Genomic DNA, 15,890 nt, shown 5'->3' on the forward strand with positions numbered 1-15,890 from the left:
AAGCTGCAGGCGCACAGTTCGAATTATGGATGGCAAAACCGATTCCCGTTCTAATGGGCAATGTTTTACACAGACCCTAAATAGAGCATGGACGGACCAAGCCGCAGAGTTTGAACTGTGCGAAATTTCTAATGAATGAAGTTCAAATTAATGAGCGTTTACTGACGTCATGTGGACGTCAACTGTCAAGATGAGTTGCACAAGTGGCAAAGAAATGTCCCTCCCCACATGCAGAGAAAGAAGTGAGTGGCTCACCCTCGTCGCTGCTGTCCTCGCCCTGGCCCATGATGTCGGCCGGGTGTGATGCCTTGGCCTTCTTGGGTGTCGGGTGCAAGGGTTGGCGTCGGACGGCCGTGCTGAAGCAGATCTTATGTGGCGTGCCAGGGGTGGTCGTGACCTCCTCCTCCCCTCCTAGCGGGTACTTGTGGGCCACCTGAATGAGTCCACCACTGCGACTTCAGCCTCGCCTCGCCACGATAGGTCGCAACTGCTAATGTGAAGATGCCAGGGTCAGACTAAACTTGTTGCAAGTCCGCTTCCCGATTTGTGTGCATCGAGGTCGCTGCCGAGCTCACCCAACCGCCTAGCTCCCGCTACACAAGAGTCATGCGACAAGGAGAGGCGTGAAGGGGAGCTCAAGGACAGACAGGCCTCTACAATTCGGCCTTCTTGGTCATCACACCCCAGCTCGCCCTGCAGTTGGAAAACTTAAGCTACATTTCCCTTAAGCCCTCATGGAACGGACACAGGCAAGTCTCACTGCCCTGTCCAATAATTGCTTAGTGCTGCATGTCATGTGCTTTCTATGAGCAAAACGTGGTGGCTCTAAATGATGTTGCAAGGATCGACGTACTTTAGGATGTTGCTGCTACTCGAACAAAACATGAGCAAGGACTCTAAGCATATCCCAAGTGCCCGTTTCCTGCACTCATCCGCCAAACCTCCATTACTCCTCTCCAGTTGATGAAAAAAAGCTTGGCTTTTTAAAAAGTGGGGAGCGACTAGTTGTCAAGAACAACCTCAGCATGCTGGGAAAACCATAATGCTAATGTGTCAGGAGATTTAGGGAACGTAGTGAATTCTCATTGCAAGCAAGGAGGTAACAGGGTGTTGCAAAGAAATTCATTCAACTCCAATCCCACCGAGTGGTCAATCCAGACCCTAAACACCGCTGCCGTGATCTGGTCACAACATGCAAGCCTTTCATTATAAACTGGTGCAGCATTTGCTGACAAAACATGCACAAGTGTCACTGTCTGGGCAAGTACTACAGAAAATTGAGAGCCGGAAAATTCCAAGGGAGCTTTCTCGAAGAATTTGGCTGACACAGACCCACACAGCACTATTCCATGCGGCGACCACTGCAGCCAGCTAGGCTTGCACGCGTGGACAGTTTTCGACTCGAAGCAACGAGAGCCATGCATGCTACACCGTGGTGCTGCAAACGCTAGCCGCTACATTTTAAGTTAAAAGTGATAGATTCACTGAAGTGCAGGTTTATATGTGATAGCATTTCTAGGCAACATTAGGATGTCGCCGTGAAAACTTTTTCTTCCAGGGACATGCACCCCCCACACTAGGCTTCGGTTACCTGGTTACCTAATCAGACTAGTTAATAAGTTTAACCAAACTTATCCAAGCAAAGATCACACAAACTAGTTTTTAGCTAAGCTGCACACAACAGGCATTTCAACTGCTTTTGCAATCCTCGAATCATTGTACAAAGCTACCGAAGGGTGACACAGGGCAGCAGCCTTCGATGCAAACTTTACTACCGGCCAACAGAATCACTACAACACACTACATCACAGTTTCCTAGAAATGCCATCGCAGCCCAAGGCCATCAGCCATAAAAGCGTTACAGAAGCTGGTGCCTCTCTCGTAATTCCCAAACAATTTCTTTTCTGTACTGCAAATTTGTGGGCCTTTCACGCAGATTAACTTTCACTCTCAACGGCAGTCCTCGCATGAACAGGACGCCGAGAGAGGCCAAGCAGCTGGCTGCAGTGGACAGCACTAGCAATGACTCGGTCGAATAGCGCAAGGCACGTGAAGGCCCACCTTCGAGGAGGAAAGCACGCTCTCCGACGAGGGGTACTGTGCCGAATGGGTGGGGGGTGCGGAGAGCGTTTCCACGGGCGTCATCAGGGACCACCGGTCGCCCAGGCTCTGGGAAGCCACAACAGCAGCGGTGGCGGCGGCAGCGAGGCATAGCCGCTTAGGAAACAGCGCCACCGCCCGGGAAAGTGGCGCATGGCCCAACTTTGGGGACTTTAACCCTTTGCGGTCATCAGACAGGATGTCCCAGTTCCAAACACCCATCACTGGCTTGCTTTCGTTGCAAATATGGTGCCCCCTCCCTTAAACAGGTGGAGACAGTAGGTTTGGTTTCTTTCTGTAGTAAACATGGACACAGCCACTGTTTCGGCATTTTAATTTATTAGAATTCTATGCTTGTCAACTCTAGGAGCCAGACAGATGGCGAGTGAGCAAACAGCAATTATATTGCGGTTTTGTAACCTTCACGTGACCTTACATGTGATGTTATAGCTTGCATGCTGAAGCCGAAACCACACTGGAGTAGTTCAGCTAATTGTGTACTATGCATAGGGGAATTTGATGTGGTGATCCATGTTTACTAATGACCTGCATTATTAAAAAAAAAAATGGCAACATTTACAACATGCCTACATCCAAATTTTATTGACCCTGTACATAATTCACTGTACATTTTCTTCCCTCGGTTTTGTTTGCACCCCAGGGAAAAACACAAGGCCGACCACTGAACATAAGTGCCACGGCACACCTATGTGATTTTTTTAAAACTCATGTCTTGCGGAATCACCTCGCATGAGGCTCAATGACAGTACAGGTGATTCCTGTGAGGATGACACTGGACTCCCTCTGGCAATGAGGCACACAGAGGTCGTCTGAAAACCCCACTAAAGCAAAGGGTGAAAAGAAGGTTACACCGCAACGCAGAGAGCAAACACCACAGCCTCTGCCCAAGGAAGTGCTCTGGGCACTCAAACAAAAAGTCAGATCAATGCTGAAAGGCCGACAGATGCAGGGATGGGGCCCGGCAGATGTTCCGCAAAGCATTTTTACTCCACAGCAGGCTTTCTTCCCGGAGCCTGAAATTTGTGAAACAGTTCCCGCTCAGCAGCCACAAAAAGATTGGCCCAACTCCTCGACCGCAAAGGGTTAGGGGTGAGTGACCAGCTTGTGAAGCAGCTAACAAAGCAGGCATGGCAGAGAGGCATGCACAACATTTGCTACCCACCACACTGCCCTCAGAGTATGAACAAGAGGAAAGCTGTGCCATGTTTCATGGTGCTTGCCTGCTACAATGTCCAAGCGAAGCCATCTAGGAACCCAAAGCTTATATAAACAAACGTAACACAGGAAGTTGCTCTGCGATGTATAATGAGCTTATCCTGTCCATTTCTCTCAGTCCCTGAGGTGCATACTTTTCAAACCCCAATGCCTAGGATGACATACACAGCTTAGACAACGAGACCTGCAAAATATCCGGAAAGCCGTCACCAACCCTTCCGTGGTTGGCTGTCATCTAGGGCAGTGGATAAATGACGGTATTATTGTTATTTTGGTAGGAAGACACAGCACTCTTTTCAACATTTTAGTCTGATGTGGTGGAATCGCAAGGAAACCACATATGTACCCTGCCCTCAACTTCAACACAGCTGGCCTCTAAAGGAGAAATTATTGGTGACAAAAAAAAATTTAAAATACAGGGGAAGGGAGGGGGCAGGGCACATGGCAAGCAAGCAAGCAACGCATGAAACAGAGCAAAATGAGGTGGCCCACAGCAGCCATAGCAAAAGCAATGTGCACGGTAGAGGAGGCGGTGCACCACAGCCGAGCATTGGCGTGCCTTGTGTTGCAGCAGGAGCTTATGTTCACAGGTGCTCAGAACTCGGGTACATGATCCTTTCTCAGACTGGACACCCCACAATCCTGACCACATCATGAGACAAAGCTACGACTTCTGGGGCTGTACATTTTAAAGGACGGAGAGGGGCCAGACTTCCAACTACCCCCCTTCCCCGCTTTCTACAGCTTGGCTAACCCCGCCAGGAAGCTTGAAAAAGCAGTGATCTACAAAAAAATACTGCAAACCAGCAGTCACAAAACAAACAAGACAGTCACCAGCCCAATTTTAAGGCTTGAAGGAGACAGGAAAGAAATTTCTAATAACTGGGCAGTAAAAACAAAAAACACTAATTGTGTGGCTTCATGGGACGGCTCTGTGAAACTGTCTACATAACGAACAAGACCGTGTTTTCAACATCTGAAAAACTGCTCGGCCCCTGTATTTGAAAACAGCTGCCTGCACTAGAAATGAATGCTACTTGCACCAGGAACAACTACTCAGTAGCATTACTGCAAGCTTCGACTAGCAGGACCAGCGCTCGCTAGGGCAAGGAGTATACAGCTTGGTACGTTGGAGTGGTGCACCTCCTGTCGGCACACTGGGCTTGCATTTCAGGTAACTGCAGTGCCACCTGATGCGTAAGGTTTACAGTTTTCAGTACCTCTGCCATCACACAACCCGCAACTTTGGTCCTCTTGTGGAGAAGCTCCACAAAGCGCATTTTGATAGCCTGCGCTATCAGTCTTTGGATAACTGAACCAACAGAGCACTGCCATTCCCTTGAGCACTCCCTCAACCAGGGCCTCTATCTTCCAACAAATTTTCTCCCAATTCGTTCTTTTGCTTTTGTAGAGACCGGCCCTCTACAAACTCAACCAAAGTTGTCAAGCAGCACACCCCAGTGCCTATTGACTCGATAAGAGCTTTCAAGGATGACAATTATGTCGAGCACAAAATCACGAGTAATGTTTCTGCCTTGGTCTCGCAAGTTTTCTGGGTTGCGACTCAGCTTGGCATTCATGACAGCTCAACAAGCAATGCAAATCGCCAGCTAAGCAATGCAGGAGCCAAGGAAGCAAAAGGATGAACTGCATAAGTAAATGGTTTGGTTTAGGGGGGGTTTAACGTCCCAAAGCGGCTCATGCTGTGAGAGACGCTGTAGTGGAGGGCTCCGGAAATTTCGACCACCTGGGGTTCTTTAACGTGCACTGACATCGCACAGTACACGGGCCTCTAGAATTTCTCCTCCACCGAAATTCGACCACTGCGGCCGGGATCGAACCCACGTCTTTCGGGCCAGCAGCCGAGTGCCATAACCACTCAGCCACCGCGGCGGATAGCATAAGTAACTGTCACAGGAAAAGACATCACTGAGTAGCCACCCACAACTGTCGCTCTACTGCCACCTTGAGAAGCGAGACTCACCAGAGCGGGCAGCTCAGTGCCGTGGTTGAACGTGCTGTCGCCCTCGAGGGATGGCTGCGGAGCCACCTCTGAAGACGAGGCGGGAGCCACAGCTGGGGACGCCTTGAGCGGCTCCAGCTTTGGGGGTCCCACGTGTGGAAGCGGCTCAACCACAACACTCAGCTCCTGCGAGGAAGAGCCGGCACAGGTCTCCGAGACGCACTCGCAGCGCAGCTCACCCATATGAACGTGAAAACGGACCAATTCCCACACTGCTCACTACACCCAAACACCGCTTCTGATCCACCTCCTGCAATCATGCTAGCACCAAACATGAGACATGTTTCAACCACACTGTGGTTCGTGAAGAAGGTGTAATCCACAAGCGCCACATCACATTTGCCAAAGGTTGCCTTTCAACAAAGAGAAAAAGCATTTTTTTTCTCCTTCATGACAAAGAAGATGACAGTAACCAGTGTGCCGCATTGAAAAATTGCAAACGCCAACCTAAACCGAGAAAAACAGCAGTGCCATTAAGGAAAATTCACGAGAAAATGGGTTTTTCAATTTTGTCATGTTCGGATTCACGAGGTCATTTTGCATCTGACGTCGAATTTTTATAAAGAAATAGCCAGTATTTGCTTAGTAATAGCCATTTAAATTTCCGAACGCGCACGATTTGCCTTTTAAACTGAGGTCAAATCATGCCTCGCCGTCGCTCGGTACCTACGTGCTCCCCCGACGCCTTTATGGTCTCGTTCGAAAGCTCCCGCCTCCAGCTTTTTTTTAGATCGGTAAGCAACGCTGGGATTTTTCAGTTCGTGGACAAAATGACCGCAAAGAAAACGCGCGCCGCGTTGTCATTGGTTAGAAAAGCCATGTGATCAAAATGGCGCTCTGTGATTGGGTAGGCCTAGGGTTAGGCAGCTTGTCTGCTCCAGAAGCGCGGCACCATTTTGAGAGAGAGTGCCGCGCGGCGCGTGTGGATGAAGTATCACTCGCTTGATCGGTTCGGCACCCAGAAACGGAGAAAACGCAAAAGGCACAAGGAGCCTGGACTATCGCAGCCTCCGCACAACGAAGGTCAAAGTGCGGATGGCGCACTGCCAACCGCACCATGAACGACAGTGAAGCGCATCGTGAACCCGCGCCGTCAACGACGACATATCACTAGTGCCATTGCCGGCTCCGCTCCCGAGCAAAAACGAAGAAAACGCTGTTCGAATTGATGCAGCCTCAGCAGGGCGAAGGTCCAAGTGTTGTTGGAGCACTGCCAACCACATCCTGAACGGCCTTGAAATCGCGTTGCGGACCCGCGCCGTCAACGACGACGCATCGCCAGTGCCGCCGCTGGCTCCACTTCCAAGCAAAAACGAAGAAAACGCAGTTCGAGTCGACGCTGCAGTTGACGCAGCCTCTGCAGGGCGAAAGTCAAAGTGTGGTTGGCGCGTTGCCAACCGTGTCGTGAACAACTGCGCTCCACGCGTCGCGGACCCGCGCCGTGGATGACAATACACCTCCAGTGCCGTTGCTGGCTCTGCTCCCGGGCAAAAACGATGTGCGGCTCGAGTTACGCCAGCCGCGTATGCATCAATGCTGGAATTATGACCTATAGCGATGTGGTCGAAAGTAGTGCCCGTGAACGAGTGATACTTCGTTTTGAATTGACGCTAGCGACAACGCAAAAGATGAGCATTTCGTCGCGTCTGTTTCTGAGGTTCCACCAAGAAGCAAAAGTTATCTGTGGGCATCATTAAGATGGCAAAAAGGCGGCAGAGAGATCAAATGCAGAGAGATGAAATGCATCCTGATTATGCCCCTGGTGCATTCCTACGAGTTTGAAGTCCTGTCGCATACAGATGGTTGGAAACGTTTTTTGTCGTTTTCTCAGAACACCAATTTTTACAGATTTGCAATAGTGCAGGGATGATATCTCTGGTTCTAAGTGGGCTAGCTTCATAATTCTTTTTTTGTTGGAAAGATGAACTCACAGAAAGTGAAATAAGACTAAATCAAGACCAGTTGCCGATCAGCATAATTTTAAACAATACATTTCGTCTGAGCCGCCATATTGAATTTTCCTTGGTAAAGTTTAATGTGCAGTAACTTCTGTTAAAATGGGCCTAAAACAACCATTTTTGTCTTATTGCACTCCATGGACATTCTAGATCTTGTCTGTATGCTGAACTTCACCATGGCATTTACTGTTACAAAATTAAGTTACCTGCATGTTCCACACAAGGATTGCACAATAGTATCTTGAGAACAACTTGTTTCACAGAAAAACTAAAAGCATATTTGAAATCAGCATATTGAAATAGTAAAATTGGTTAAGTTTCACGAATATCTATCAAGAAATAAAAAAAATATTTCTAAGAGGGGTGTCCCCCCCTTAAATATACCACCAGTTCAAATCTGAAACCACTGGCCTTCTCCATTAATCCATCACCACTCATCCAAGCATCTTTACTCACATCTGCTGTCTCTCTATCTCCAAGATTGCCCTCGTCGCAATTCCTGGCATCCTGCACGACGTACAGACAGGCTCAGTGCAATGTCCCCGTGGCGCCCTACATTTTCACTGACCACGAGGCACCTTCGTTGTGCATTCTTTAATTATCAATCCACTTCTGAATGACCTTTTTTTTTTTTTTCCTTCTCCGAGAAAGGAAACAGCTAGCCTGTGATGGCCCTGCACATTTCTAGGTGCTCAAAAGAAGCCATCATTGACACAACAGAAACCACCAAGAAGACGGGGATGGAGAAAGTTTTCAGTTGGCTTCTCGTGCTCTGACAAAGCTCTTTAATAGTACAAGTTGCAAAACTGCTTCAAAACCTGGCTATTCCCTACAGTCACACTGCAGAGGTTAATTAATGCCCCACGTGACATGACAGACCGTTGCACCCAAATTTTTGGCCACAAAATTTTGACGCAAGGCTTCTATATTGGGAGTATCACAACCGGTATAGTTAACGAGAACTGGTCATTCCCCCCACCCCCTCTCACCGTCCAAATGTCAGCTCACCTGCACCAAGCTGCTGTACTGGCTAGGGCTGCTGGCCCCCTTGGTGGGGGAAGCATCGCAGCTGTTGGTGCTGCTGGTGCGGGGCCGGCGGGCACGCTTGGTCTTTTCACTGCCACCCTGGCCCCCCTTGAGTGGGCCCTTGCGCTTTGACAGCGACCCCTTGGAAGGTCGCCTCGCCTTCTTGGGCTCCTCGTCACCGTCCTCGTCTTCCGGGTCATAGATCTCCGTGCCATCCGTGTCGCCGCCACCCACAGTGTCCTCTTCCGGTATGAGGCAGTTCTTGTCCAGGATGGGGTGCCGCTTGGACTTGGACTTGATCCTGCACCCACGGCAAGGCAACCAAACAGGAACACTCGTACTGATGCTTGCTAAAGAGGTCATCAAAAAAGTTAGGTACGTAGGAAGATGTGGTGGGATGGGATAAAGAAGGAATAAGTTGCCACTGCAGAGGACATGAAATGTAAAAAGATGCTTAAGGCAGAACGCTGTGGACTTGGGAAGCTGTCAGCAACACAATATTAATACCCTATTTACTCGCGTAATGAACCCACTCGCATAATGAACCTGCCCCCCACTTTGTCCGTCAGAATTTACTTTTTTTTTCAGCCTTTAGCTTTTTGTAGCTGGGTCCTCAGTTTTCGCGCCATCGGCAGTGCAGACTTTGGCAGTGCGCCAAGATGCTGTCAGCCCCCCCCCCCCCCCCCCCCCCCATAACATCACTTGTTTATCTTTTGAGGAGAGCTCCTGCCAGAAGGAAGGGGGGAGGCGCAGTGCAGGTAGCGCACTCCTTGGCAGCGCGCCAAGATGCTGCCTGCCCCCGATAACACCACACCACTTGCTTATCTGAGGAGAGCTCCTGCCAGAGGGGTGGGGAGAGGGGGGAAAGCGCGGTGCACTCGGCGAACTTGGCAGATATTACGCACTCGTCACCGTCCTGTGTGTTTCTTAACCTCCTGTAAAAAACGCGGCTGACCTTCATGTGGTGTTCGGCATGTTCGTGCACAAATTGCGGATCAGATCATGTCAAAGCCAACCATGCTAAACACCAGCGGCACGAACGCGTCGGACTACGGGCGTTTTGTGCAGACTTCCGGAAGGACAGATGGTCTGGATCAAATAGGGTAAATAGGGTAAGGAGGTGTGATATGAAATATCGACCCTTCTAAAAAAATCAGTTGAAACTATTTTTACCCGCGTAATGAACCCTCCCCACTAACTGATGTCAACTTCTCTGGAAAAAAGTCGGTTCATTATGCGACGAGCAAATACCAGTTAGCCTTCCTTTTTTTCCCTATTCATAGCCTATCAAGAGAACTTATGCCACCCTAAGAGAGCCATCCCTAAAGCTACACCACAGAATATGCATAACAACTTGGTGTGCATTCAGAATCCATATGAATTTTATCACTTTAAGCATAAGCTCCATGAATACAGTAGAATTTCAACAATAAGAATGACATGGAGTAACGAAACAATATTCGTATCATCCATAATTGGCAAAATGCGCAAGTAGAAGCATGGCAAAACCAAAGTTTTGCACGATCTCAGCGTCAATTTCCTCAGCCTCATTTCAGAGAGCAAGTGACTGCAATACCAGGACAGATTTCTTGGCCTTTGACCGCAACAAACCAATTCTGCTAACACTAATTCCAACTCTACCAGCAACGCGTGGCCCAGTGGTGAACACCCTAACTCGCAGCACCATCTCATACTAACGGCACTCGAAGCCAAGCACAGCAGGCCAGTGGGGCACACTCACATGGAGCGCAGCATGGCCATCTCGAGGTGGGTGGGCGCCCGGGCAGCCACCTTGCTAGAGGGATCCTCTGGGTGGCACCCCACGTCCTGGCCGGCCAGCCACAGCTCATACCGCTCAGGCTGGAACTTCTTCACGAAGATGTCCATGCTGATCTTGACACAGTCCTGGCGGCACAGGCACTGCAAAGAGGGGGGGGGGGGGGAACGGACTGCATGAGTCCACGAGTCTTCCACGGATTGCCAACGACAAAGTGAATTCCGCCGCCACAGCACAGAAACTAACTCAACTCACCCTGCTGCTATGCCACAGAGCACAGCAGACAAGCTAGACCAGACAATGTACACGCCACTCTTGTTACTGACTCAAATGGACAACGGGTGCTTGTTACAATAGCATGCTATGCAGTCGCATTCAGCGAACCACAAAGACAGTCATGTAAAAAAAAAAAAAAGTGGTGTCTTTCCAGTCAGGATCAAATAGGGTAAGTTAGCATAGCCAATGCATTGGGCACAAGTGATAGGTGAGGTTCAGTCCATCGAGGCTGCGCATAGGTAATGAAAAGTGACTGCTACACAGGACTCCAGATAAGTTCCAACCACCCAGGTTTCTTCAGTGTGCATCGACATCACATAGCACACAGGCATTAGTTGCATTTAGCCACCACTGAAATGCAGCCGCTACTGCTCGGATTTGATCCTGCACCCTCGTGCTTAGCAGATGAACGCTCCCGAGTCCGCTACCAAGTCACCGCAGGGAGTAAAAGGCACATAGAAAAATGCCACTGAACTCTTTAGTGCGGGACCAATGCAGGCGGCACATTTTGATGTCAAATACAAGAGGCCAACAAGTATAGGCACTGTTACATCTGTTATTTCATTACAGTGCACTTTGTTTTAATAGGGTAAAACTGCAAATACACGCAAATTGAAACAACCCGCACGCTGTCAGAACAGCGGCACGGACGATGCTCAGGACATTTTGCAAGCAGAGGTGACAGAAAGTGGGACAACTTTGCTGAGATCAGGAACTGCAGCATGAAATCGGACTGAGGGTCTGCTTTCTGAACCCCACACAGGTGCGAGATGCATATCTGAACTACAATCCCAGTTCAAGGCTCCAGTGCAACCAGGCAATAATAATAAAAAAAAAAGCCTGAAATGAACCCAGCCAGTTCTAACATGAGCCTCACCTGAGAGGCCCGTTTGCCGTACTCGACCCAGCGGGGCAGGGCAAAGTTGGTGGACTCTGCACAGTTGAAGCCATGGTTGAAGCCCGCATGATACCCGTATGGGAAGGTGATCATGAATTCCCCAGGCTCCTGGGTGATCTGCAACCAAGCCAATGTGAGCAATGCTGCAGTCACCACACGTACAGACATTCATCTCACCACCGGAGGGCCGCATGCCTACTATGAAATTTTACTTGAACATTCACCCTGCCACAGGTAGCAGAAATTTTAAGACGAGAACTGCCTCGGATAGCCCTGCCTTGTGCAGGTGCGATAAAGCCAAATACCACAAATCAAACTGCACATAATTAGAACAAATTTCTGGAGTGGCCTTGGCTTCTTCCCTGCTGCACAAGACAGCTTCCCAAGGAGCTTCGTGGGCGATCAAGGAAGGTACCGCATGTGCCCACCTTGTTGTACGGGATGGAGTACTGGCGCAAGATCTGGGGCGAGATGACGGTCATCTTGTGGCGGAGAAAGGCGGAACACTCCTGGGCCGTGCTGTGGAAGAAGCCTGCGGCCAGGCGCTCCAGCCGGCGGCCGTGCTCCGGGGGCACGCAGTACCACGACTTGGGCGCCCCAAAGTGCAGGTAGTTGATGGAGTAGAGGTCCATGTCTTCCGTGTGCCATGCAAAAGTGGTCTTCCACATGCCAAAGTACAGGTAGGCTGTGTTGACACCCTCGATCTTGATGCCATAGTCCTGGCCCACCAGGTCCAGGATCGTGTTCAGGTGGTTGATGTTGAACTCCTGCGGCATCGTCAAAGGCGTAGCCATTCACAATGTGCACAGCCACAGTGGAGAGCATAGACCAAAACAGGAATTCTTCTCCTGTAGCATTTAATTTTACGGATATAGTAGAACTGTGATGCTCCATTTTTTTTTTTCCTTGTCCCAAACAGCACGCAAGGCTGATATTCTAGCAGCCAAAAATTTCAGAAGCATCAGGTGTACTCGCCTGGTCCAAGCAACGATTTTAGATTCAGTGCCACCTGTGCAAAACCAAAGAAGTGACAGGAACATAAAAACAAGGAAAGATACCAGATCGTATTCCTTAAAATTGTTAGATATCAGATCAAATTCCTTCAGCCCTGTGAAACTGTGCTTTGTACAGCCCTGTTCTAGTGAAGTGCCTTCTAGCCTGGCTCTTGCACCCGCCATGGTACACTAATGACAAGGAAATTCTGCTGTCGAGTGCAAGGCTGCAGGTTCAGTTTAGAGCCACACTGGTTGCATTTAGATGAAGGCAAAATAATAAAAAGTGTCAGATCAAAGTGCCTCTAGAAGTAAGAATCCTCATGGGGCTCTCAATCACGACGTTCTGAACAGACCAAATGGAGATCTGAAATATAGAAGTGCATCGCTATTTCGTATTTACTCCAAATCTGACAAAACTGACAAACCGCCACACCCATTCAAGCAGCAGAGTGCAGCATTGAATAGATCCTCCCCTTAACCGCTAATGTTGGTATCATCATGCTGCATACTGTCCACATCTAAAGGCATCACTGGGTACCAGTCCGACGAATATACACAGTGCGCCTGTGTTCCTTGCTTCCAAGATGGCTGTTCTGGCATATGCTGGGCACACAGTGTCATCGTGAAGCTTTCCAAGCAGTAAGGAGAAAAGACTGACAAATGTTTACACACTGCCACATAAAGCGACAATCAACGATAGCTACTGCGCATGCCAGTAAAAAAACATCGCTCACGAAGCACACAGTACCAGCTATCCTATCCAATCCCCCCTTACTCGTCCTCACACTTGACTGTATGGATGTCTACAAGAGCATCAAGGACTCAGGGGCTTCATTACCGTATTTATTCGAATCTAAGCAGGCAGTTCTTTAAGAACACAAGAAACAAAACTCTTAGGTCAGCCTAGATTCGAGGATTTATAGACATTTCGTAAAACATGATGACAGCGCCTCCAAACTGCAAAAACAGCGTACAGGCAGTGCTGCCACAAGTCTCCATCAGACGGTAGCACTGTAGCCACCACTATTTGTAGCTGTAGCCGTGAGAAGCACGCGTGACTGGCCACAATTCTGACCACGTTTACTATTCGTGCAACATCTCGATGGGAAGCATTAGCACATTCAGCGTTTGTCTAAATGCTGCCTTCAAATAGGAAGTTGCGCTTGCAGCACAGCAGTCTTAAAACATCCATACCGGGCAAGACTGTGGCACCGATAAAAGAATGTTAGTCATCAGATGCAGTAGCCTGACAACGTTTCTGCTTGCACTTCAAGGAGAAAGGCCTCAATGGACCCACAAAAAAGGCATTGAGTGAGCCGGGGCAGTTTTGTGGAAAATAAAAGCGATTTGCATTTTCACCAGCTTACATCTGACGAAAGTTTTTTTTTTCTCTCGCCTTTAACTTTTGGGTGGCGGCTTAAAACTGAGGTTGGCCCAGATTCGAGTAATTAAAGTAGCAGGTATCACTGTAAAAATAAATAAATAAAATAAACAGATCACAAGGCCCGGCCCACCTTGACACCCGGGTCGTACAGGGATCCCGACACATCAGCACCGTAGATGGGAGGGTTGAAGGCAATGTTCTTCCAGTACTTGCGCTCCAGGTCCTCGTAGTCAAAGTGGGACGGCGTCTTGTAGCGGTCACTCTGGGCAAGCCGCCTGAACTCCTTGACCGTCATGGCTTTCTTCTGGATGTTGTACTGCTGGTACAAGCCCTGGCCGCCCGACACCACTTGGGAGATGGGCGACGGGATCGTCATGACGATGTCGTCGTAGCCACCTTTCCGCGGGATCCACTCCTTCGGTGGTATGATCTGAACGTGTAAAAAAACGCCAGGAGAATTGTTCAGGACAAAGTACAAAGAATGGACAATGGGCAGACTTCCACACAAGCAGCATGACAGAACCTGCACAAAACCAACACTAGGAAGGCCTCGGAATGACTCAGCCGAACTGCCCAATGGTTCAAAAGTAAGCTTCCATCACTGCATGTGTGTAGCCTCTGCATAGGTCATAATGCAGCTAGCCACTGCTGTGTACTTAAAAGCCAATGTTCTCTAGCAGTATTCCTTGTGTAACCTTCTTGACACATCTCAGGTATGTTGCCTTCGATTTTCACATTGAAACATGAGCAACGAAAACAAGCAGTATTCACTGGTTAACAAATTTAAGCACTTTCGACCAGCACTGCTTTCAGATTCGCCCACAGGGTCCTGGGCGGTGACGGCAAGTTGAAACTAGAGGCAACTTTAACCTACTCGAGCTCCACCCAAAAGCAAGCTACGGTCCAACTGCCGGCCGCAGGCCGGTTAACACGATATTCGGAGATTTGTCTGCACAACCAAAGAACATAAGGGACGTATACAAATTAAAAACGAGCACATGAAAGTGCAAGTATCTCCAATAGTAAAGTGAACAGTCGGTTGGCACACAAAAATCAATTCTGTTCTTAGTTCCGCACCAAAGTAAAAAATGTCTCGTTGGCATTATCCCTCCAGAGGAAAGTTATTTAGGTCAACGGAAAAAGTTTGCTTTCCGCTCATACTCGCCATGTAATCCATGCAGATCATGCATTCCCTTTCACACTGCAGCTACTTGCACATGATCATTTGTTTTTCTCACCAGCTTGCACTAAGAAATTAACAGTTGCTGGTTTGCCACAGTGCTTGTTGTATATATGTATTCATATAGCCGAAGGCTCTTTTGCTTCTGGTCATTACACAAGGAAAGAGAAAAAGAAAGGGAGCAGGGGTATATTGTATAAATATGAAGGAAAATTAGCACAGGGGACAAAATGATAGGTTATAATAGAAGCATACAGCAGTTTGTGGAGGAAAGGCTATTAAAAGAAGAAGAAGAAGAAAGCGTGCTCCTGTGCCAATGTGCTCTGCATTCTATGTCGCACAAGGATTTGAGGATACAGTGCAGCATACCTTGGCCAGTCCCGCCTTGTGGGCTCCTTGGGACTCCATGTACTCGAGGTACACTGAGAAGTCCTGCATATCGTCCAGCGTGGGCCGGAAGACCATGATCTTGGGCACGCTCGAGGTGCCACCACCCCCCGTGGTGCCACCACCAATCCTCTCCATGGTGGAGGGAGTCACCTGCCTCTTCCCTCTCCTGGGAAAGAACAGTACAAAGAGAGAGAACACATGCAAGAGTTTCAAAGGTTAATGACCACTGGACTTTCACGTGCCAAAGCAAGGCACACAAGAAAAACTGGAGGGGGCTCCAGATTCATCATCATCAGCCAGACTACGCCCACTGCAGGGCAAAAAGGCCTCTCCCATGCATCTCCAATTAACCCTGTGCCAATTAAACCCCACAAACTCCAGATTAAAAATAACACTAAAGAAAACAACAAAATTATCGTTCAGAGTAAAAATCGACTCTATGCCTCTATCTGGGTACGCTGATGTTTTGTCTAACAGCAAAAAATGCCTTTACTCTGACAATATTGAAATTAAGAATTTACCTGCCACCAGATTCAGACTTGTGACATCTGCACCAAAGAGGACTCCCCGAAAACAGTGCTGAAGTGAATAGCTGTATAGACTAGCCTCACAGACCTGCATAAAAAATAAACAGTGCCGACAATGCC

General features: G+C 48.7%; 1 protein-coding gene across 17 annotated transcripts in view; it reads right to left on the bottom strand.

Annotated features, from left to right (window-relative positions):
• Positions 1-15,890, bottom strand: part of LOC144111417 (lysine-specific demethylase 4A-like) — a 45,123-nt gene that overhangs the window by 23,910 nt on the left and 5,323 nt on the right. For 4 of the 17 annotated variants that reach the window (XR_013310044.1, XM_077644705.1, XM_077644711.1 and 1 more), the window contains exons 2-10: positions 15,223-15,409; positions 13,804-14,103; positions 11,723-12,061; positions 11,274-11,411; positions 10,085-10,263; positions 8,326-8,644; positions 7,774-7,824; positions 5,321-5,485; positions 256-433 (exon numbers count right to left, since the gene is read on the bottom strand). Coding sequence is in view for 15 of the 17 variants with exons in the window: in XM_077644705.1 (XP_077500831.1) it covers positions 256-433; positions 5,321-5,485; positions 7,774-7,824; positions 8,326-8,644; positions 10,085-10,263; positions 11,274-11,411; positions 11,723-12,061; positions 13,804-14,103; positions 15,223-15,378 (1,825 nt within the window). In the remaining 2 variants the exon portion in view is untranslated. Of the gene's footprint in view, positions 1-255; positions 434-2,061; positions 2,170-5,320; positions 5,486-7,773; positions 7,825-8,325; positions 8,645-10,084; positions 10,264-11,273; positions 11,412-11,722; positions 12,062-13,803; positions 14,104-15,222; positions 15,410-15,764; positions 15,859-15,890 lie in introns of all 17 variants that reach the window. The other 13 variants (XR_013310045.1, XM_077644707.1, XM_077644713.1 and 10 more) reach the window with 6 other exon arrangements.

The sequence above is a fragment of the Amblyomma americanum genome, chromosome 11 (assembly GCF_052857255.1).
Source record: "Amblyomma americanum isolate KBUSLIRL-KWMA chromosome 11, ASM5285725v1, whole genome shotgun sequence".
NCBI classification, from domain to species: domain Eukaryota; kingdom Metazoa; phylum Arthropoda; class Arachnida; order Ixodida; family Ixodidae; genus Amblyomma; species Amblyomma americanum.